The sequence below is a fragment of the Lupinus angustifolius genome, unplaced genomic scaffold (genome assembly GCF_001865875.1).
Source record: "Lupinus angustifolius cultivar Tanjil unplaced genomic scaffold, LupAngTanjil_v1.0 Scaffold_157_30, whole genome shotgun sequence".
Taxonomy (NCBI): Eukaryota; Viridiplantae; Streptophyta; class Magnoliopsida; order Fabales; family Fabaceae; genus Lupinus; species Lupinus angustifolius.
Genome location: NW_017726107.1, coordinates 15,033 through 39,148, shown reverse-complemented (window position 1 = coordinate 39,148; position 24,116 = coordinate 15,033). Strand labels below are relative to the sequence as shown.

The window sequence follows — 24,116 nt, the reverse complement described above, 5'->3', positions numbered from 1 at the left end:
TTTCGGAAGGTTTGAGAGGTTTAGGATGAGGTTTACTTAATCCTATTGCACCTGGATTAGTATTGTTGCTGTTTCAGAAAATCAAGGCGCAAAGAGGTTGCGAAAAGGTCAGAAAAAGTGCAAGACCGAGACACTGTTTGCCTTTAACGTACTGGTTTTAATCGATTAACGGGATGGTTTAATCGATTAAAACAGTGTAAAATTTGAATTTTCAAAAAAAATTGCCCAGGTAATCGATTAACGGGCTGTTTAATCGATTAAGTTTTAGAAAATTTGAATTTTCCAGAAATGAAGCCCAGGTAATCGATTAACTATTGGCATAATCGATTAAATCAGAGAAAATTTCGTTTTTAGGCAGCAGAGTGGTTTCGACTTTTTAGGACACACGTATGCATTATTACAGATTTATCGAGACATATATAATCACATTAAGAAGTTAATCAAGAGATATATTTTTGCATTTTTAACATATATCATTCAAACATGAAACACATAGGCATAGAGAAGCAAGACAATTTATGCAAACAGCTAAACAATTTTTAAACAAGATATTGTTCATCAAGAATTCCTAGTTCTCTCCTTAGAACATAGAAGGTATCCCTGGGAAGGGGCTTGGTGAAAATATCTGCTAACTGTTTAGATGTTTCCACAAATTCAAGAACACAGTCACCTTTTTGTACATGGTCACGCAAAAAATGATGTCTAATTTCTATATGCTTTGTTCTAGAATGCAAAACGGGATTCTTGGATAGGTTAATGGCACTTGTATTATCGCATTTTATTGGGATCTTTTCAAGTTTAAGACCAAAGTCCTTAAGTTGCTGCTTCATCCAAAGGATTTGAGCGCAACACACACCAGCGGCAATGTATTCCGCTTCAGCGGTGGACAAAGCAACACAGGCTTGCTTCTTGCTGTGCCATGCTACTAATGAACTGCCCAATAGGTGGCAAGTACCACTAGTGCTTTTCCGATCCAACTTACATCCGGCGAAATCGGAATCGGAATAACCCACCAAGGATAGTGAGGCATCCCGAGGATACCATAATCCCATGTTAATAGTTCCTTTTAGATATCTCATGATTCTTTTAACAGTTATATAGTGTGATTCTCTAGGTGATGATTGATATCTCGCACACATGCATACACTGAACATGATATCAGGTCTACTTGCAGTTAAGTAAAGTAAAGACCCAATCATACCACGATACTTCGTTACCTCGATTGCTTTTCCTTTCTCATCTTTGTCTAAGTAGCAAGCAGATGCCATAGGTGTGGAAGCTTCCTTACATTTGTCCATTTCAAATTTCTTGAGTAGCTCTTTGCAGTATTTCGCCTGATGGATGAATATCCCACTTTCTAGCTGCTTTATCTGCAATCCTAGAAAGAATGTGAGTTCTCCCATCATAGACATTTCGAACTCCCCCTGCATCATCTCAGAAAATTCTCTACACAAGATATCATTAGTAGATCCAAATATTATGTCATCTACATAGATTTGTACAAGCAGAACATGATTTTCTGATTTTCTAATAAAAAGCGTTGTGTCAACCAAGCCTCTCTCGAACCCTTTTTCTAAAAGAAAGGTACTAAGTCTGTCATACCAAGCTCTAGGAGCTTGTTTGAGACCATATAGTGCCTTTTTAAGTTTGTAAACATGGTTCGGATATTTAAAATTTTCAAAACCAGGCGGTTGGTCAACATAAACTTCTTCTTGAATGTATCCATTCAGGAAGGCGCTTTTTACATCCATTTGAAAGAGTTTGAAGTTCATTAAAGATGCAAAGGAAAGAAGCATTCTGATGGCCTCTAGTCTGGCTACAGGAGCGTAGGTTTCGTCATAATCGATACCCTCCTCCTGGTTGTAGCCTTTGGCCACCAAACGTGCTTTATTTCGAATTATTAAGCCAGATTCATCAAGTTTATTTCTGAAGACCCATCGAGTACCAATTACGGGATGATCATTAGGTTTGGGGACCAAGTCCCACACATGATTGCGCTCAAACTGGTTTAGCTCTTCTTGCATAGCTATACCCCAGTGTACATCCTCAATGGCCTCATCAACGGTCTTAGGCTCAATTTGCGATACAAAAGCTACAAAATTACAGAAATTTCGTAAGGAACTACGGGTTACCACTCCCGTAGATATGTCACCTATAACTTTATCAATTGGGTGAGCTTTCTTTGTTTTCCACACGGTAGGCATGTCTGAGTGCTCTTGAGGTTCGATTTGACCTTCATCATTGGCTCCTTTTTCATTATCCATGTCCTTGGAGTATGCTTCTTCCAAAGCACCTGCAACATCATCAGAAACGACCTTTCTCTTCTCTTTTGGAGAAGATTCGTCAAACTGTACATGGATAGACTCTTCAACTTGCATTAAATATTTGTTAAAGACTCTGAACGCTTTGCTATGAATCGAGTATCCCAAAAATATTCCCTCATCGGCTTTAGAGTCGAATTTCCCTAAGGCCCGCTTTCCATTATTTAATATAAAACATTTGCAACCGAAAGCGTGAAGATGGGATATATTTGGTTTGCGGCCTTTTAAAAGTTCATAAGGAGTTTTGTTCAAGTTTGGCCTTAAGAGTACTCGATTTATAACATAGCATGCAGTATGAACTGCATCAGCCCAGAAGTACTTGGGGGTATTACTTTCGTTAAGCATGGTTCTCGCTAATTCTTCTAAAACACGATTTTTCCTCTCTACAACTCCATTTTGTTGTGGAGTGCGAGGAGCAGAGAACTGATGCAAAATGCCATGCTTATCACAGAATTTGTCGAACTGAAAGTTCTCAAATTCTCCCCCGTGATCACTTCGTATATATATTATTTTTAGGTTAAGTTGGTTTTGGATTTGCTTGGCAAGATTTTTAAAATTTTTGAACGCGTCGCTTTTTGATGATAAAAACAATGTCCATGTAAATCTAGAGAAATCATCAACAATAACTAGAGCGTAGTAACTACCACCAAAACTCATGATTTGTGATGGTCCAAACAAGTCCATATGGAGTAGCTCCAAAGGTCTTGAGGTGGATATCACATTTTTATTTTTAAAAGAGTTTTTGGTTTGTTTACACTTTTGACAAGTGTCACAAATTTCTTTAGTTTTAAAATTCAATTTTGGTAGCCCCTCAACTAGTTCGTTTGATGATAATTTATCTAGATGCTTTATATGGATATGTGCAACACGTCTATGCCATAGCCAGATGTCATCTTCTTTAGAAATAAAGCATTTTGAAAATAATGTAGTGACATCGTCCAAATTAACCATGTAAATATTATTTATACGGTGACCAACAAATTTAACGTTATTAGATAAAATATCACGAATGACACAACAATCAGAATCGAAGGATACACGATTACCTTTATCGCAGAGTTGGCTTATACTCAACAAGTTATGTTCTAGTCCTTCAACATAAAGGACATTATCAATCAGAGTTTGGGATGAGTTACCAACTGTTCCTGTGCCGAGTATCTTTCCCTTGTTGTTGTCTCCATAAGTGACGTATCCTTTTCCTTTAAGTGAGAGATCCAGGAAATTTGATCTATCACCTGTCATATGCCTCGAACACCCACTATCTAAGTACCATTTTTGTCCATGTGTTCGGAGACATACCTGCAAAATAGATTACTTACTTTTCTCAGGTACCCAATTTATGTTGGGTCCTTTTCTGTTAGTGATTAGGGAATTATCTCCCTTCTTTTTCCATACATAAACTCCGCTAGGTATACCATACTTTTTGATATAGCATGAATGATAAGTATGACCATATGTGTTACAATAAAAACAAGTAGGAGAATGCTTATGATATTTGTTTTTAGCTTGAGCTACCGGTTTTCTATATGGTCGCTTCTTTTTAGCAGTGCGAGTATAACCTAGACCAGTTCGATCACCAACATTTCTAGTTTGATTAAGCAGGTTATCTAATTGCAGTTTACTGTTTGTGAGACGTGTGAGTTTTTCATTTAGTTTAAAATTGTCCTCTTGCAAAGTCTCGCAAGTCTCACAGACAGGTTTTTGACATAAGTTATTAGCAGAGCAGTTACATGAGCTACAAGAATAGATGAGATCTAAAGTTTCATTTTCCAGTTTTAATTCATCTAATTCTTTTTGCAATTGGCTTATTTTTTGTTCGTTTATTAGGATTATCCTTTTCCTATCAATGTTAATTCTAGCCAATTTCTTTAATTCGTCATGCAACTCGACATAAGCATCATACAATACATCATAAGGAGGTGAATCATCCGAAGTGGATGAGGTGTCAGAATATACCTCATCATTGCCCTTGCATGAGTCTGAATTTGTATTGATGTCAGATCTGGCCATCAGACACAGCTTTGCTGACTCCTCCTCACTATAGGTGCTCGATGTCGATTCCTCCTCAGGTACATCCCAAACGATGTAAGCTTTCTTGGATTTGAAGTCCCTGGGAGTGCTCTTCTCTGAATCAACCTTCTTTAGGTAGGTTGGACACTGAAACCTCATGTGCCCTACCTTTCCACACTCATGGCAAGTGAAGCGATCCTTGTTATTCTTGCCTTTACTGGTTGACTCTTTCGCTTCCTTCTTTTGAAACTTTTTGAGTCCTCCTTTTCTTTTAATGAATTTGCTAAATTTTCGGACTAGGAGACCCATAGTTTCATCATCTAGATCGGAATCAGATTCATCATCAATTTTCTCTTCTTTTTCTTTGGAGGTCGTGGCCTTCAATGTGATGCTCTTCTTCTTCCGGTCTGATTCTTCATTCATGGTCAAGCGACCCAGCTCCATTTCATGCTCTTGAAGTTTTCCAAATAAAGTAGCTAAAGGCATAGAATCTAAATCTTTAGACTCAACAATTGCAGTCACCTTTGGTTGCCATTTCCTATCAAGACAACGCAAAAGTTTATTAGTTAGTTCACCTCTAGCAAATGATTTATCGAGAGCAACTAAATGGTTGACAATATGAGTGAATCGCTTTTGCATATCACATATTGATTCGCTTGGTAACATGCGAAACAACTCATATTCGTGGGTCAGCGCGTTCAATCTTGCGCGCTTGACTTCGCTAGTGCCTTCGTGAGTCACTTGTAAAGTGTCCCACATTTCTTTCGCATTATGGCACTGCGAGACCCTAAAGAATTCATCATATGATAGGGCTGATGTGATGATGTTTTTGGCGCGCAGGTTATGCTGGACCTTTTTGCGCTCATCATCGGTCCATAAACTTTTCGGTTTATCTTTAGGCTGATCGTCCACAAGATGTTGTGGAACGTAAGGGCCGTTGACTACGGATTCCCAAATATCCGAGTCTATGGCTTCAATAAAAATTTGCATGCGCACTTCCAGTAGGCATACCCTTCACCAAATGGATTTGAAGAACCCATTCCTTTTCCCTTTAGGATCACGAATACGCGGTTAGCTCTGATACCACTCATTGTCAATTCTCAAAATTCCCACAATATGGCTACTAGTGCTAATTCTTGAAATTCTCGCAATATGGCTACTAGTGCCAATTTTCTTAATTCTCACAATATGACTACATAGTGACAATTCTTTTCTCATTATACATATCAGTGTCAGTTCTCGAAATTCCCACAATTTGGCTACATGTGTCAATTCTTAGTACCGTGGAAAGAAACCGGGGAAGTTTGCTGGAAATGCATCAGTGGAAAATATGAGGGAGAAAGAAAAAGTTGAATGAAAGCACATTCAACTTGGGGCGAATTATAATAAGGGAGAAGACCTCTATTTATAACATGAGATTTTTTCCAAGTTCCTCATCTCTCCAATGTGGGACTTGAGCGTTATTTTTATCCAAAACTATTCTATGTGAAACGTGAGTTTTTTAGATTTCACACCCAAAAGTTCTCACTTATAGTTTTCAAGAAACCAAGTTCCAACTATAAATTTACATGAGCTGAGTCAAAGAGGGTTGCAAATTTGCAACACAACTCATACAAATGTGTTGTAGGTGGTGTGCTGCATGTTTTGTCATTGGTGTGTTGTGCAGTTATTGAACCCCTACTGACTAGTTATGTTTATTTTATTGTCATGTTTGTTTTAAAAAAATTTATAAAGTATAGTATACTTATTATTTTAGTATGCTTATAAGCTTGCCACCTTAAAAATATAGTATACTTATTGTTTTAGTTATATATAAATAACTTACTTTATACTGAATCAAAATCATATATAATATTTAGATTTTTTTGGTACAATGAAAACTACAAGAGAAAAACAACAACTAGGAAAGCAAAGAAAGATCCAAGTTAATAAAGGATTGGCAAATCGGTGGAACTGCTAGGTCTTGAACTTCTCACGAGAGTGAAAACCTAACTTAGCCATGAAATTTGCCATCATATTAGCTTCTCTAACAACAAATTTAGTCTCTATTACCCAGTCACGTGTTAGCCAAGACTGAATATTGTTAGCTACAAATAGAATGTGTAAAATTCTTGTTGGAAAGCACTCATAGGTAATATGAATTACTTTCATGCAATCACTTCTCAAGTTAATATTCATGAAACCCAGGTTCCAAGCTAGAGACAACTCATGTTCCATAGCCAAACGTTCTACTAAAATAGTTGAACTCTGACCGAAATTAGCTCAAAAATCTAACAACCAGTAGTCTTTGTTATTACGAATGGCGCTACCCCCTACCATGATACATGAACTTTTGATGCTACTACCATCTACATTCAATTTGATCTGAACAATCTCCGAGTAACTCCAACGAGTCATGGGAAGTTTTTCATCCAATGTCACGGAACACTCTAAATAGCGTCACTCCCAAAAATCATGGTACATATTACAGCCACATTCATATTTAGATTAGATGTATCAATATAAATTACTCAAATTAGGTCGCATATTAATCATGCGTTTGAAAATCATTATTTTGCCTAAAAATTGAGTCATAACAAAAATAAAGAAAATGTTGTTATTTTTAAGATAATCTTTAACTATAGACCCATCAATTGTGGGCTAGGTAGGTCCACGTCTTGACCCAACATTAAAGCCTTTTTTCATCCACTTAAAAAAGAAGAAGAAAAAAGAAACTAAAACTTGCAGCGAACACTACACATTTGAATTTGGAAAAGCTGATTTACGAGGAAGAACAAGGGTTAGGGTTTCGTGTTGGATATTGTGTTATTTAATCTCCCATTTTGAACAAACACCATCAAAATGTTCAACAAGGATCCCCCATTGAATAACATCTCAACTGAGATGATTCAAAAGGTGCCAACTTTTCTTAATATTTTGTTCCTCTGTTTTTAATCACACATCTCTTATTTTGTTCCTTCTATATTTATTCCTGTGCCAATTTTTGTATTGGGTTATCATAAAAGTGTCACCTTTACATTTTGTGCATTTTTTGCAAGTTTTTATGCATTGTGAATTACACAAAATGTGTATGGTGATGACCTTTTTCTTTTTACTTGTGCCCTAAGTTATTGATTTTGTTTTCCATTTTTATTCAATTTTCCCTATTTTTCTATTTGAATGTATGTGATAACATTAATCATACAATTTCCTATGCATATCTATCAACTTTTGGAAATGAATGGGGTAATATAACTTGTGTTCAAAGTCACATGAGTGCAAATGTGCATTGGACAATGCATTTTGGTAAAAATATTGGACCTTTAATCAAAAGAAAGGTCACTAGACTTTTGATGTGTCAATTTATCACTTTATCTCATGCATATAAGTTCTTATCTTTGGGGCAGTACTTGGAGGAGAATAAGGAGCTGATCCTGGCAGCATTGGAAGGTCAAAATCTGGGAAAGTTTGCTGAAGCTGCCCAGTTAGTACCCCTTTTTCATTACCGAATGATTTCTTTGTACTTCTGCATACCACAATATATGGTAGTTAGCTTTGAAACCTTATACTTCACAATTCACATGAATATATCTTCCATGTTTCCTACCTGAGGTTATATCTCACTTGTAATGCCATTACTACATGTCCACATGCATTATTAAATTGAAGTTATGTTTAGTTGACAAGTTTCAACGTAAGCTTGCATTGTAAAAAACAAGGCTTGAAGTGGGAAAAGGCATGTCAAAAGATTCTAGCAACAAAAGTTCTGTGTCTTAAATTTCAAGCACTGATAACCCGATGAACTGAAACACTCAGTTAAGGTGTAAACAGGAATGGATATGTAGAAAATAGTATATAAATAAGTCTATTTTCCATATGGAGCCAACATTTAATTGTATAATATAACTACAGGAGATAAACTTGTGTAGCAGAATTGTGCAATTATGAATTTCAAGCTTATGAAACTCATACTGTAGAAACTATGTTTCTTTATGTTTGGACCTTTATATTTTTTGTACTTTTTCATAACTTGATCGGATATGTGGTTGAATTGGTTCTTGCAGGTTAGAGAATATATATTAGTTTTCATTCTTTAGAAGATTAGAGGACCAGAAAGAAGGCATAGTTTAGAAGTAAAGTAGCACAAACTGCCTCTAAAAGAGAATTCATTGATGGCAAATATTACTTAAGCTTAGGTGTTTTTAGTAGACGAAGAAGATATCTGAGTCAGGAGAACACATGTCTATATCAGATATGGACATAAATAATGGAAGGTGAAGAAAATTGTAAATGAACATGACAAGTAATTAGGAATGGGTTTTTCTTTTATCGTTTTATGCTTACCTTGATAATCATATTCCAACAGCTCATTTCTACATGATTGATACATGCTTGTGCCACCTCTTGCTGTCAATGATTTCGCTTTTATCCACATCTTGTATATAGAAAGCTGCAGTAAGTCCTGGGGATTCTCATATTGCTTTTATTAAGTTCTAGCATACGTCGAAATATTATATATTGCTTTCCCCAAATTGTCTCTTTTCTTGCAATTGATGAATGTTAAAAGCCGAGTTGAGCTGTTATTATTTTTAGATTTGTTTATGGTGTAAGTATTAATGTATTCTCCTCAATTGTTATCTGTTTAGCATTTGTATGTTGATATACTATAATTTAGTGTGTGCACTGCTAGATTATGACATATTACCTGAATGCCTGATACAGATATCAAGCTAAGCTTCAGCAAAACTTGTCTTATCTAGCTAAACTTGCAGATGCCGTATCTCTGCCACAGATAGAACCTCAGGTTTTGAGTTGTAACTTTTGCCCACTTGTGTGAAAAGTGTTCAGCTCTCATCCCAGTTTATTGTGCAACAGGGACAAGCCATGCAGCAACCTCATGTAGCAATATCTCAGCAACAACCTCATGTGGCAATATCTCAGCAACAACCTCATGTGGCAATATCTCAGCAACAACCTCATGTGGCAATATCTCAGCAACAACCTCCTGTGGCAATGTCTCAGCATCAACCTCATGTAGCAATGTCTCAGCAGCAACCTGAACTTTCTACCTTGAACTTGCCTTTTGATTTGAATGATCAGCAGGAACATGATCTTTCTGCTCCAAAGTTGCCTTTTCAAATGAATGAGCAGCAACATAAGCTACCGGATTTCTTCCAGCAACAACAGCAATTCATGCCTGGACCGACGGGTAGCTTTCCGAGTCCTAATATTGGCATATATCAGGCATTGCCTACCAGACTTGGTAACCTGTCACATACACCAGAAAGCAGCCAAATTGGCTCAGATGTTAATTCTCTCTGGTCTCTTGGGATGCCACCATCTGGACCCTACTAGTGGAAATGGAAGACCATGAACATCTGTTTCAATTTACTTTGTAGTCATTTTTTTTATATCTGTCCTATGCTGAACCAAATCCATATGTGAATATATGTTAGTGCTATGTTTTGTTTCTTTACCCACTTGAAAAGCACATTCGGTTCAGTACAATACTAATTTTTTTACACGTACATTTACTTTGATTGAAAATTCAATTACAGTGAATTCGGTTATGGAAAACAATATTGCAAAAATGTTTTAAGGGTAGGAGTGTGTATTCTAACTTTTTAAGTCATATATGCTATGAGTTCTATCCTGTGTATAATTAAAGATAAAAGAGAAGAAAATATATACATTGATAATGGAAGAGTTTTTTATTTTGTTACTATATCATTTACTATTCATTTCTAGTCATTGTTGACTTTTTAAAAAAAGTAATTCAAATCAACGGTGAAAAATGGGATGATTGAGGATATATCTGTATTTATTTAGTTTTCAATGTCTAGGAGTGAAATATATATATAAATATATATACAATGTTAATATAAAGATTTATATATTGTCACCATTTATTTGTATTACTTTTTTTGAAGATACATTAATAAATAATTATCAATAGTCAATCATGTAATAATAATGTATAAAACATGAGGAAAAGACCGACAGTGTAAAAGTTTTTTACACTGTCACTATATCATCCGTCATTGATTTTTAGTCCGCATTGACTTTTAAATAAAAGTATTGCAAATGAATGTTGAAAATGCACTAACTGTGTATAAATCTTTACATTGTCAGTGCATACATTTTATACTCATAAAGCTTATACACTGTTAATGTATACATTTTTTTTAGAAACTTTCACCTTCCAACAAGCACATTTTTTCAGACTTTAATCTGGTTTAATAAACATGTGAAATAAAGCTAACTTTATTAATAAAAAAAGCAATGTACACATACTTTCTTCAAACACAATAAATATAAAATGAATAGGATAAGTGAATTATGTGATCGGAGAGGGTGGGTGCCTATACATAACTACTATTAGCACCAGATTATTTGACATTTTTTTCTCTAAAGAACCAGAGAATCCTTTTCTTAGTTCGTAAGCATAAGCTATAAAGCACATTAAATTTTAAATCTACATTAAAATTTAGAAGATTGCTCAAATATTCCGGAACAACCTCAAATAAAATCCATATCCTATTAGCAATATGCAAGTATGATATTTAACAGGCAAATAAATTCTTAGAAGAAAACCCAGAAATTAAACTACAATATCGAAATAATAAAAAGCTAGGAAACTGAAAATGTTAACCAAGTTGATTAATCTTTCAAGCATTGATAATATATAAAAATGAAAATCTCAGAAGCAATTTCATGCATAAATATAACAGCATGAGGCCAACATTAATGAAAGCACGCCAAATTGAAACAATAGTGAGAAACTACAGAAAATGGAGATAGCCCCAAAAACTTAAATAACTTGCTAAGGGTCAGGACACAAGATTACTCCATCAGTGCTTCAAAAAGCAGTCCCCAACAAATCCGATAAAACATCATACATGGTGCCATCCACACCCTGTTTCCTGTAGATACAAACAGTAATTGAATACATAGCCCAAAAAGAACATACAATGGGAAGTAAAATAAAATGGAACATGAATGACTCTTCCAGTTTAGATCTCAAACAAATATCTAAAGACATGTCCTGAGCTATTAAGAATAACACATTTTGTGTTCGCTAGTAAACATGTTTAACTTGCCAAAAGAACAATAGCATTCTTAAATGTCAGTAAGAAAACTCACTATCTTCGAGAAGGATATGCTGCACCAGTTGCCCTGTCATAGAAAACAGTTAGCACAATTTCCTTTTTCTAGTAGTTATTATCATCATAGAGAATTGAGGCATAACAGCATAATGATAGATATTATGATCAGCAAACAATGTAGAGGCATACCTCGACTGTTGTTTCAAGGCAAAGCTTTGAACCGCCCTCCCATTTGCTGAGCCGGGATTTACGGCACTGCTTATACTTGATCTGTCTAGGCTTCCCCCATTGTCAACAGCTAATTGTACAGAAGAGTGGACAGCCCTGCTTTCAGGACCATTCATTTCCCGAGCATCTTTAGATTTACCCGCAACTTTGGCATTAGAAAGACCTCCAGCAACATTAAACACGCCGTTTAGGGTATCATCACCTATATTTGAAGAAATCACTGCATATTCCTGGAGATTCTTGTCAGTTTTGATATTTTTGGAATCAATTGAAGGAGCTTTCTTCAAGCGATGAGACTGGGCCATGGGCGTAACTGCTACAGTGGGCATATATGAAGAATAAGGGGATGATGCAGCAGCTGCAGCAGCAACTTTGGCAACAGCTGCAGTTGCAGCTACCATTTTCTGTGCTCCTTCGCGGAGCTGAATAAAGTCTCCCTCAATCATAAATAACTGAAATTATTAGGATAAAGTGAAGTCACCAGGCTGTAATGCAAATAAATTTCCAGTATATATAGTATGAACTTGCACACGTAGACAATTCCATAAAACTTGGAAGATCACATAAAACTTAGCCATTTTTTTGACAAATGAGTAGGTATGCTTTTCGAATCTTGGAAGGATAAGTAATACCTGCTACTTCATTCCACCAAAACATCCTCGAGTTTACCTCAATTGTATCATATTTCTGACTAATAATTGTTTGTTGTGTAGTATTACTCTAAATTTTTACGAGAGAATAATTTCAATGTAGCATAAATGAGAATGTTGCATTAAATGAATGGACACACAAGACAAAATAAGATTAGCATTGAATGCATTAGGGGGGAAAATTGGGAAGCTCATATTAGTAATTGTAGAATCATGTCTTAGGTGGTTTGAGCATGTGTGGTGGAGACCATTAGAAGCAGAGAGAAGCCAGGAAAAATCATAGGCAACACGATTAGAAAAATTTAGAGATCAATGTTTTGTGAATGAACATGATTTATGATAGAACATTATGATGTCATTCGATCCATGTAATGGGACTAAGACTTGATTGGTTTTGTAGCAACAACAACCAAGGCTTAATCATACTAGTTGAGATCTGCTATTGGTTGTTGTAGCATTACTCTAAATTCTATGCATCCAAACTTTAACTAAAAACTTACTTCAGGATGGCTAGCAACAAAATCATCCAGCTTTCCATACTTTCTTTTGTAATCATGCCAATGTAGTGGTGCAAGCATCTTGCCCAATCTGTTAGGGAGCTGTGTTTGAATCATAATACATGATAATTATATCAGCATAGAAAAAATAAAACAAGCATCACTCCATAAGTGCCAAGGATTTCACGCTTAAAAGCTCACTAACCGTTGAACTGATTCGAATCCGTCCACCAGCTGGAATAGTGCGAACAATGCAAGCTAATAATGACCTTTCATCAAGGAGAGAAGTCTCTGAAGTCTTCGTAATTGTTGTTGATATTGTCTGCCCAGCAGAGGTAAATGCTTCAGGGAATATTGGTTCAGTAGAATTGCTCTGTACTGTTTCATTATGATTAGCAGAATGGCTTGTGACAGCAGATGCAATGACAGAAGAACTTGCATGCTCTTCAACTTGTTCCTCAGGTCCATCATTAGCTCCAGCATTCTGCTCCTGCACAGTGAAAAACATTAGCTTACATTTTAGCTGTGAAACAGGGACCAGGCCAATGCCGTTTTGGGATTGCATTTTTTAAGTGCACTTTACTTAGTAACTGTCTTTGTTGCATGTAAAGAAGTTCAAGTGCTTGTTAAGTTCCTTAAAAGCCACTTCTATATATGTCATGTGGCTTTTTGAGCATGCTTTCAGAAGCATTGCAGGAGTTATGTTCAAAAACTACTGTGCACTTTTAGTTGCAACGTAAAACATTGACATCTTCACACAATTAAATGAAACATGTCTGCTAGCCATGGTTTATACCATTATCTTTGAGACGGCAGCATTTGCCAAATCACGAACAGTACAGATTTGTCTAATCAATCTAACCTTGTAAGGCAGGCCAAACAACAAAAATATCAAACAGGCAAGAAAAGTATCATCAAACCTTAATTTCACCATTTGATTCAAAGGAGTTCAATCTTAATGAATCAGAGAACTGTGAAGAAATTTGTTGTAAGCTTTGATCTTGTTGGGAAGCTACAAGTTGGCCTTTATCAATTGTCTGTAGAAGCTTGAAAAAAAATCAGCTAATTATCATTAGTATCTTCCATAAAATTAATGAGAAGTAAACTGTACTGAGTAAAAACAAAATCATTTACTACACAACCTGTGTCTCCCCGGTAGATGATGAAATCACAGTTTGTGGCTCTTCATTTTGTTGGACGCGAGCATCAAAATAGTCTCTATGAAGTGCTTGTCCATTAATGGACATTTCATAATTAAACTTAGCATCTGATCTCAACAAATTTTGATCATTTTGGCATGATGTAGGATCATCCTGTATGGATACCTGTGAACCATCTGATACCACCTGAAGACATACAGTAGAAAGTTAGAAACTCAGGCTGCATATCACTAAAAATTTAGGGGATGCATACAGCCAAATTATTTTTATCTTTCAATACCTGATGATTCTGCCATTGCTGCAGAGGTGACATTGCTGGCACAGGATGAAAATGTCCAACATGTGACTGAGGAACATGAGATGCAACAGAATTGGGTACTCCTTGATGCATAATGAAAGGGTGCAATGAAGTTACTTGGCCAGGGGGGAAATATGAAGGTGGGACAAGTAGAGATGAAGGAGTAATAGGAACACCAGGAGCACGATCAGTCTAGAAATAACCACACAAAAATTGACAAACAGGTAAGATATGTTGTTATTCAACCCAGTTGTCTATCACGTCATACAATGAAATATGAAGGCATAACACTAAGCAGGTATAATCACCCGACTGAAAAATATTTGATGTCATTCAAAAATCATAAAAAGTAAACATTGGTTTCATAAAATTCACTTCCTCAATAATAATGAGGGCATGGAATACTAGCTTTTAAGTCCATGTAAATATATTAATGACAATATTGATATATTTAAAAGAGAATATAATGAAAACCCACTAGTGAACCCTATGGAACAGTCATTCATTATACAGTCTAAAATATAAAAGTTCAAAGGACATTATCAAATTTTGTTTGAAGTGTACAGACATAATCTGTAAATTAGAGTTATGGCAAATAAAAACATGTAGACAACTAGCTGGTTATCGATCAAACTTTATTAATTAAGCATAAACCTGCATTGTAGCATTGCCGGTGGACGCAAATGGTGGAACATTATCTGGACTTTCATTTGGAAGTTGGCCATTATTTCCACCTGAAGCATTGCATCTGTTTAAGTCAAATTGATTTCCATTCTCCGATCCAAACTGACTTACATCGTTTTTTGAATTCATTTGGGACAGTGAATCATCATTGAAAGTCCCATTCCTCTCTCTTGCTTCAGCCAGCTCAAGTTGCAGTTGATGAATAGTTTGCAAATGAAGTCTCTCCATCTCTGCATACTAACAAAATCAAACTAATGATTTAACAGATTGAAGCTATTATTCAGTAAATAAACAAATATACTATACTAAGGGACCAAAAATATGTTTATACAGAGAAAATAAATGTTTACTACTGCTAATAATTCAGCACATTCATACTAATAATATCACGACAAAATTGTGATCAGGCATTGTCATGCAATGAATCTTCAAAACAAAATCACAACAGACTACTTAGCGAATAGGCAGTGGACAACTTGTGGGCACAAAAAACACATTTGTGTGTTAATAAAAACATAATCAACAAGCATCCTTGATGTAGAAAAAGGATGGAGGATCAGATCAACCTGTCTCTGAAATCCTATCCAGAGCTGATTACATTGCTCTGTGCGCTCTCGCAATTCAGCCTGTAATGTCTGGTTCGTTGTTGATTGGAAAACATCCATCTCGCGAACACGGCCTATCCATGCTTGGGCCTCTCTTAACTGCTCATCTTTATACATAATGGCCTCCTGAGCAACCCTTTGCTGAAAGAAATAATCATCTTCAGGCCATTTAAACCAACAACGCTTTTAAATAAATTAATTTGGTAACATAACATAGAAATAACTAAATATGGCTAAGCCACCAACTTGTTCCTGCAACTCAACAAGCTGTCTCTCTTTTTCTTGAAAATGCTCTTGAAGATCATGTATTTGTTTTATATGCTGAGCTCTTTCAGCCTCTGAATGTTCACGCTCCCTTCTGCAAAAGGATTTAGTCATTTAAAGATGTTGCACAGAGGCAAAGACTAAACATCCCATAAGTACATCTGGATTAAACAAAAACCTGAAAGTTGCCAGTTCTTTGCTTTGCTCGCGGAGAAGGTCTTGTTTAGCCCACGCCTAAAATGATTTTGACCAAAAAACTTTATTAAGGAAAAATAGTACGATGAAAGAGGTTAGGATATTCCCATATGATGACAACTTAAGAAGGACTTAGAAGCTAAGAGATGAAATATAATTCAATAGAAAAACATCACGCAAATTAATATCTACTAAAATTATAAAAAAGAGAGAAGGAAAAGCAGCAATAATACAAACCGCTTCATTGTCTAACTTAATAGTATGCAGCTCCATGTCTTTCTCTTCCATTTTCCTTTCCAGTTCATGAATAGTTTGCTCCCTTTCACGAAGTTGCTCCTGTAAGGACAGATAAGTTTTAGTGTCGACAATCACTGACCTCCTGTGAGAAGCAAAACATGTAACTTAAACTGCAGATGTTTAAGTATAAAATTCCTCTTGCCTCAATCAGAAATAACACAGCTGCAATTGCTGTACCAAATTATCTTATCAACGGAAATTGACATAATCCACTAGTTGTTACTGACTTACTACAAAGGGATACGAGTAAATGTATAAATTCAAGTTCTTGTAAATTCTGGAACAGGATAAAACGTCATTTTTTCAAAAGTTGGAGGTATATCAGCTAGGACTCCGGAGCCCACGTAAACATATAGATTAGCATTATGAATTTACACCTGAAGCTTGCTGGCATTAATAGCATGTTCCTTGAGTTGAGCATCAAAGGTGCTTCGCATTTCAATTATCTCATTTCTAGCAATAATTTGAGCTTTCAGTTCGATCTCCACTTGCAGTACTTCCTGTCTTTGTCTAACAACATTATGAAGCTGTTGCTGCAAGATGTCATTGCCTAATGTTCCATCCACTGTTATTGAACAAAAATCAGCATCAATAGGCTCTCTTCCTTGCTGTACCTTGAAAAATAGGAGGAAATCATCTCCAGGTTCTTAATTTCTTAAAACTAAAAAGCAGCTTCTAATGTCATCACTCATCACCTTACCTCATATATAGTTCTTTCATCGGATTGTCCATGTCTTGCATTTTCTAACACCTGCACATCAGCCGATGCCCATTATCAATAAAAATAAATAAAAAACAAAAAAGTGTTCAAGCTCCTGCTACCACATATTACCCATATGTAATGATAGAATTGTAAGCAATCAAACCCACTATATTTTAGAGACCTACAACCTTAAGGTTGATAGCAAAACCTAAAGTCGAAGCCCAATAAAGTCGAAGCATCAAACATTAACATCAATCAATATGTGATACATTCCACCTAAACAAGTAGACCATGTTGTTCCCATGGCTAGGGTTTAGCGTTTTCGATTGTCTTGTTTTCAAAACATACCATCATGCCTATAAAAAATCATTTGATTCAATAATCATAAAAAAGATTACAATCGTTGCACTTCAAAAAACATTCACATTTTATGTGCCTTGTGATTTACATTAATTAGAAACCAAATCCCATTCACTTTTTCAGTTCACTCCTAGTAAGTGAAAACATAACTGAGATTCCACACAAACACCAGAACCTATCATCACAAACCTTGTTACAGAGATAATCGCCTAAAGCTTAAAACGACACAAGACAAGGTAAGCATAGACTCTCATCAACCAACATTGTTAAACCCTAATCCCAAATCGGAGGTTATGAATTTTAAAAGACCTAAAAATATAAAAATCGAAACTTCTCATTTCTTCGAACCCTAAGAACGCGGAAGCTCGAAATTTCAAGACAATGCAATGTGTTTAATCGTGAAATCAGTACCTCATCATCGGGGTTTCGTGAAGAGTGATGATGCTCGTTAACAGCGCGCCATTCTTTCCGAGATTGAGACGGCGGAATCTGAATAGAGGCGCCACGAGCGGTGGTGGCAGAGGCAGCAGCGGCAACGTTAGCCGAGGCCTCCATTGAGTGAAGAAGAATCGTGAGGATCAACCAAATTGGTGAGTCTTAGTAAGAAATGAAAATAAAATCTCAAACCCTAGAAATGGAAGAGAAAAGATAGGAGGGAAATGAATGGAAATTGGGGGTATGAGGGTGAGAAAAGAAATTGAAGAGAAGGGGATTTCGGGGAAAGGAAATTGGAAGTGGAGAAAACGAGGTGTAAGGGAGAGTGAGTGAGAAGCAAGTGGGAGAACAATGCAATTTCTAAGGTATATTTATATTTGTCTTAAATATAAGGTATTATATATCCTTACTAAGAATATTTTCTTACATTTTTTTTACAAGTAATTAATTTTTTCGGAGTTTGTGTTTGTCTCTTTCAACAAATGTTGCTTCTAGGAATTGAATCATTAATCTTTTAATATACTACTAAATCAACACATTATTGGTATATATATATATATAAGTTTTGAGAAGAACTTGTCTCTTTCAGTGATCAAAAGTATAACAGGTGTACTATTTTGCTTTGTTTTATAAACATTTTTATACAAAATAATTAAATAGGACACATATCTTAATTTTAATGACAGTAAGTTATAACATATATCCTTAGAGTTTAAAATATATATACTGATAGTGTAAAGATTTATATACAGTCAGTACATTAGCCACTATTCATTTGCAATATTTTTATTTAAAAGTCAATAATAACTAAAAATCAATAATGAATAATGTAATAACAGTGTAAAAAATTTTTACACTATCAGTATATATTTTTTTTCTCATATCCTTATACCCGAACATATTTTATTCACATAAGTTTTATTAATAAGATACCACTCTCACTCCCCTTGCTTCTACTTACAAGTCATTCAATTTCCCCACTCTTCTCGTTCGCGAGTGTACATGCTCTCCTATTCTCAAAAACACATTTATAAGAAATTGACATGTATTTAGATTTTAAAAAATCATAATCAGGATCTTAATGATTGATTTTTTCCTATATTTAGAATATACTTTCATAGCTTATGATTAACAATTTAACATTAATATAACCATGTTCTATTTTATACAAAAATCTATCAAATATTTAATCATTTATTTACACTTGTGACATAGGCATTTCATGTCTATTGTCTCACGTTTTTATTTTATATAATTAAATATTCAATTTTTATATAATTAGAATATATTTTTTATTTTTTGTATTTTATATTATGATTTTTTATTTGATATACTTTAAATTATTATTATTTTATTAGAATATTCAATTTAATGTGAGAATAATGGTTTTAATTTGCAATTAATGTTTTGAGGGTGATTATTTAAGATTATATGTTTCTTTAGAAATTAAATGATAAAATAGGAAAATAAAAAATACACAATAATAATAGTTACACCATATTTTGACTTTATATATAGTAAATATATATATATATATAGATATATTAGGAATCACTTATTTTTTAATCTTAAACAAAGCCAAAAACATGTAACTTGTTTTATAACTAAGGGTGAATTTCACTTTTATTTGTACTTTATGTTTTAAATTAGTTGTTTTCTTAAAGTTTCTAACGCTTTAATACTAGCTTACACTTCTCAAAATTAGATTGAAGTGTATTAATCCGAACTAATTTTATGCACACCGATTAAGGTTAACAATCTTAATTATTCATCATACTCAGTATGCCATGTTGATGCACTTTAACTACGAAATTATCATCTATGATATAAATAGTATTACTTTTTCGTCTAAACTGCATATATTCTCCGACAACAAGAAACGATCCTTCTAGAGACACATAGAATTATTATGAATGACAAAGCTTATAAGCAATATACTTTTATTCTTCACTAACTCCAAAGAAAATCATTCTTCTTCATTGAAATCATCATCTCCTATATAACAAAACTTTAAAAAACCACTTCAAAAAAAATCACAATCACATACCCATCTAATAGTAAACACTCTCCAAGTTCAAAATTACACATCATAATAGATGAAGAGAAAAAAAGACACATTTAATATATTTGGTTATGTAAAAAATAAGAGGAAAGAAAAGTGATGAAAAATGTTCTTTTCTATAATTTGGTTCTAATACTAAATAGGGGAAGGGGGGAATATGAATGGGTTCCACAAAAATATTTTCTCTCTAGTTTATGAAGAAAAGAAATAAAATCATCAAAAATTTTAAATTTGTCCTTCCACTATATAAAATTTTATATAATGTAGTGAACTTCTTTGTTTATATTTATTTTTATGTAAAATTAGCTAAATTAATTGTGTATGGTCAATAAAAATCGATTGAAAAAAAAGAACATGATTACTTAAAATTATTAACGAAGTGACAAATAATAAATAACTAATTAGAAGGACAAAACACGTAAATTTGTGAAAGTGAGACAAATAAAAATATAAAAGTGATTGTCAAAGATAAATTATACTTTCTTTAGATACATTAGTGAGAAGAATATATAAGTTGTTAATGATTTTCATTGAACTATATAAACAAAATTTGTTATGTTAAATTTAGTTTCTATGTTCCTTAAAAAATATTAATCAATCTTACTAAAAACGAATTATTTAGTTATATAATTTATAACAATAAAAATAGTGTTTAAAAATTAGACATACTATATATAATAAATGCACTTATATCGTTTTAAATGCATTATATATAAATGTTTTTTTTTTTATTCTCATTTTCAATCATATCAAACAATAAAATTGTCATATCATTTTTTTACTATTTTTCTTCCCTTTAACTTTTTTTTTTCTTGCATTTTTATTCCTTAACTAATTTATGACTAATCCGAAAATGTTAGAAACTTAAATACCATAGTTAGTAAAGAAAACTTACAATGAATAATGTAATAACAGTGTAAAAAATTTTTACACTATCAGTATATATTTTTTTTCTCATATCCTTATACCCGAACATATTTTATTCACATAAGTTTTATTAATAAGATACCACTCTCACTCCCCTTGCTTCTACTTACAAGTCATTCAATTTCCCCACTCTTCTCGTTCGCGAGTGTACATGCTCTCCTATTCTCAAAAACACATTTATAAGAAATTGACATGTATTTAGATTTTAAAAAATCATAATCAGGATCTTAATGATTGATTTTTTCCTATATTTAGAATATACTTTCATAGCTTATGATTAACAATTTAACATTAATATAACCATGTTCTATTTTATACAAAAATCTATCAAATATTTAATCATTTATTTACACTTGTGACATAGGCATTTCATGTCTATTGTCTCACGTTTTTATTTTATATAATTAAATATTCAATTTTTATATAATTAGAATATATTTTTTATTTTTTGTATTTTATATTATGATTTTTTATTTGATATACTTTAAATTATTATTATTTTATTAGAATATTCAATTTAATGTGAGAATAATGGTTTTAATTTGCAATTAATGTTTTGAGGGTGATTATTTAAGATTATATGTTTCTTTAGAAATTAAATGATAAAATAGGAAAATAAAAAATACACAATAATAATAGTTACACCATATTTTGACTTTATATATAGTAAATATATATATATATATAGATATATTAGGAATCACTTATTTTTTAATCTTAAACAAAGCCAAAAACATGTAACTTGTTTTATAACTAAGGGTGAATTTCACTTTTATTTGTACTTTATGTTTTAAATTAGTTGTTTTCTTAAAGTTTCTAACGCTTTAATACTAGCTTACACTTCTCAAAATTAGATTGAAGTGTATTAATCCGAACTAATTTTATGCACACCGATTAAGGTTAACAATCTTAATTATTCATCATACTCAGTATGCCATGTTGATGCACTTTAACTACGAAATTATCATCTATGATATAAATAGTATTACTTTTTCGTCTAAACTGCATATATTCTCCGACAACAAGAAACGATCCTTCTAGAGACACATAGAATTATTATGAATGACAAAGCTTATAAGCAATATACTTTTATTCTTCACTAACTCCAAAGAAAATCATTCTTCTTCATTGAAATCATCATCTCCTATATAACAAAACTTTAAAAAACCACTTCAAAAAAAATCACAATCACATACCCATCTAATAGTAAACACTCTCCAAGTTCAAAATTACACATCATAATAGATGAAGAGAAAAAAAGACACATTTAATATATTTGGTTATGTAAAAAATAAGAGGAAAGAAAAGTGATGAAAAATGTTCTTTTCTATAATTTGGTTCTAATACTAAATAGGGGAAGGGGGGAATATGAATGGGTTCCACAAAAATATTTTCTCTCTAGTTTATGAAGAAAAGAAATAAAATCATCAAAAATTTTAAATTTGTCCTTCCACTATATAAAATTTTATATAATGTAGTGAACTTCTTTGTTTATATTTATTTTTATGTAAAATTAGCTAAATTAATTGTGTATGGTCAATAAAAATCGATTGAAAAAAAAGAACATGATTACTTAAAATTATTAACGAAGTGACAAATAATAAATAACTAATTAGAAGGACAAAACACGTAAATTTGTGAAAGTGAGACAAATAAAAATATAAAAGTGATTGTCAAAGATAAATTATACTTTCTTTAGATACATTAGTGAGAAGAATATATAAGTTGTTAATGATTTTCATTGAACTATATAAACAAAATTTGTTATGTTAAATTTAGTTTCTATGTTCCTTAAAAAATATTAATCAATCTTACTAAAAACGAATTATTTAGTTATATAATTTATAACAATAAAAATAGTGTTTAAAAATTAGACATACTATATATAATAAATGCACTTATATCGTTTTAAATGCATTATATATAAATGTTTTTTTTTTTATTCTCATTTTCAATCATATCAAACAATAAAATTGTCATATCATTTTTTTACTATTTTTCTTCCCTTTAACTTTTTTTTTTCTTGCATTTTTATTCCTTAACTAATTTATGACTAATCCGAAAATGTTAGAAACTTAAATACCATAGTTAGTAAAGAAAACTTACAAAAACTACTCAAAAGTGAAATGACCAAATCACTAATAAAAATCACATATGTTTCTCAAGATTTGATATGGATTTAAGCACATCTATCTATTACTTCTATAATAAAAAAAATGTCTCTCATGACACATGTTAATCTCTTAATAAAAAAATTTCCTCCAAAACATATTCATGCTAATTATATGTATATTCTAACATTGGATATTCCATTTTATACATTATTGTAACTTTAATACTAATAATTGATGGATCCATTTGTTTTTATCTATTAACTATATAATAAAAAAAAGGTAATCCTACATTATCTATTGTCACATGTCAGCTTCTAATTCATTCCCCCCTTCAAAATGGTTGTGTCTCCTTCATGTGTACGTTCTAACATAATTTCATTTTCTACAACTTTTAATATTTACTTTAAAAATTCACATTATATCATGTTTCAATTTTCTATTTTCATTGGAAAATTCAAATTTAAAATTGTCATTTATTTTCTTTATGTGTTTGATCAAACAAATACATAAGCAACACATATGTTCTTAATAATACAAATATAGAGTTAACATGTTCCCTCCAAAACATGTTCATGTTAATCTATTACCTATATATAATATATAATAATAAAAAGGTCTCTCATGACACATGTCAATCTCTTAATCAAAATTTTCCCTCCAAAACATGTTCATGTTAATTATGTATACATTCTAACATTGAATATTCCATTTTACATATTGTATATTTTAATACTACTAATTGATGGACCCATTTGTTTTTATCTATTGACTATATAATAAAAAAAGTTAATCTCACATTATATATTGCCACATGTCAGCTTTTCATTCCCCCCTTCAAAATGGTTCTATCTCCTTCATGTGTACATTCTAACATAATTTCATTTCTACAACTTTTAATATTTACTTTAAAAAATCATGTTATATCATGTTTCAATTTTCTATTTTCATTGGAAAATTCAAAATTGTCATTTACCTGTCTTATGTGTTTGATCAAACCAACACACGAGTAACACATTTGTTCTTAACAATACAAATATAGAATTAACATGTTCCCTCCAAAACATGTCCATGTTAATTATGTGCACATTCTAACATTGAGTATTTCATTTTATACATTGTATATTTTAGTACTAATAATTGGTGGACCCATTTGTTTTTTATCTATTAACTATAAAATAATAAAAAGGTAAACACACATTATTTATTGGCATATGTCAGCTT

The 24,116-nt window shown here is 32.8% G+C and overlaps 2 protein-coding genes across 6 annotated transcripts; one reads left to right on the top strand and one right to left on the bottom strand.

Moving 5' to 3' along the window:
• The first annotated feature begins 7,034 nt into the window (after nucleotides 1–7,034).
• Nucleotides 7,035–9,831, top strand: LOC109340294 (GRF1-interacting factor 1-like). Of its 2 annotated transcripts, none has more exons than XM_019577946.1 (4): nucleotides 7,035–7,226; nucleotides 7,718–7,794; nucleotides 9,033–9,114; nucleotides 9,186–9,831. In XM_019577946.1, the coding sequence occupies exons 1-4, from the start codon at nucleotides 7,173–7,175 to the stop codon at nucleotides 9,663–9,665; spliced, it is 693 nt and encodes a 230-aa protein (XP_019433491.1). In that variant the 5' UTR covers nucleotides 7,035–7,172; the 3' UTR covers nucleotides 9,666–9,831. The 2 variants fall into 2 exon arrangements, with proteins under 2 accessions (XP_019433491.1, XP_019433490.1); XM_019577945.1 differs by having other exon boundaries at nucleotides 7,700–7,794.
• Nucleotides 9,832–10,946: 1,115 nt separating this feature from the next.
• LOC109340295 lies at nucleotides 10,947–18,130 on the bottom strand. Of its 4 annotated transcripts, XM_019577948.1 has the most exons (17): nucleotides 17,769–18,130; nucleotides 16,995–17,045; nucleotides 16,672–16,908; nucleotides 16,235–16,333; nucleotides 15,981–16,036; nucleotides 15,785–15,896; nucleotides 15,500–15,679; nucleotides 14,904–15,170; nucleotides 14,232–14,441; nucleotides 13,934–14,137; nucleotides 13,712–13,837; nucleotides 12,997–13,281; nucleotides 12,795–12,893; nucleotides 11,606–12,096; nucleotides 11,449–11,486; nucleotides 11,347–11,356; nucleotides 10,947–11,232 (listed from the first exon to the last, which is right to left on the bottom strand). In XM_019577948.1, the coding sequence occupies exons 1-15, from the start codon at nucleotides 17,910–17,912 to the stop codon at nucleotides 11,453–11,455; spliced, it is 2,595 nt and encodes an 864-aa protein (XP_019433493.1). In that variant the 5' UTR covers nucleotides 17,913–18,130; the 3' UTR covers nucleotides 10,947–11,232; nucleotides 11,347–11,356; nucleotides 11,449–11,452. The 4 variants fall into 4 exon arrangements, with proteins under 4 accessions (XP_019433493.1, XP_019433492.1, XP_019433494.1 ...); XM_019577947.1 differs by lacking the exon at nucleotides 11,347–11,356 and having other exon boundaries at nucleotides 10,947–11,233; nucleotides 11,454–11,486; XM_019577949.1 differs by lacking the exon at nucleotides 11,347–11,356 and having other exon boundaries at nucleotides 10,947–11,233; nucleotides 11,454–11,486; nucleotides 16,672–16,902.
• Between the last annotated feature and the right edge of the window lie 5,986 nt (nucleotides 18,131–24,116).

Coding starts and splice junctions, on each gene's coding strand:
- LOC109340294 (XM_019577945.1), top strand. CDS start 7,173: ATGTTCAACAAGGATCCCCCATTGAATAACATCTCAACTGAGATGATT. Junction 7,795..9,032: donor AAGTTTGCTGAAGCTGCCCA/GTTAGTACCCCT, acceptor TGCCTGATACAG/ATATCAAGCTAAGCTTCAGC. Junction 9,115..9,185: donor TGCCACAGATAGAACCTCAG/GTTTTGAGTTGT, acceptor ATTGTGCAACAG/GGACAAGCCATGCAGCAACC.
- LOC109340295 (XM_019577948.1), bottom strand. CDS start 17,912: ATGGAGGCCTCGGCTAACGTTGCCGCTGCTGCCTCTGCCACCACCGCT. Junction 16,909..16,994: donor ATGAAAGAACTATATATGAG/GTAAGGTGATGA, acceptor CTATTTTTCAAG/GTACAGCAAGGAAGAGAGCC. Junction 12,894..12,996: donor GGATTCGAATCAGTTCAACG/GTTAGTGAGCTT, acceptor ATTCAAACACAG/CTCCCTAACAGATTGGGCAA.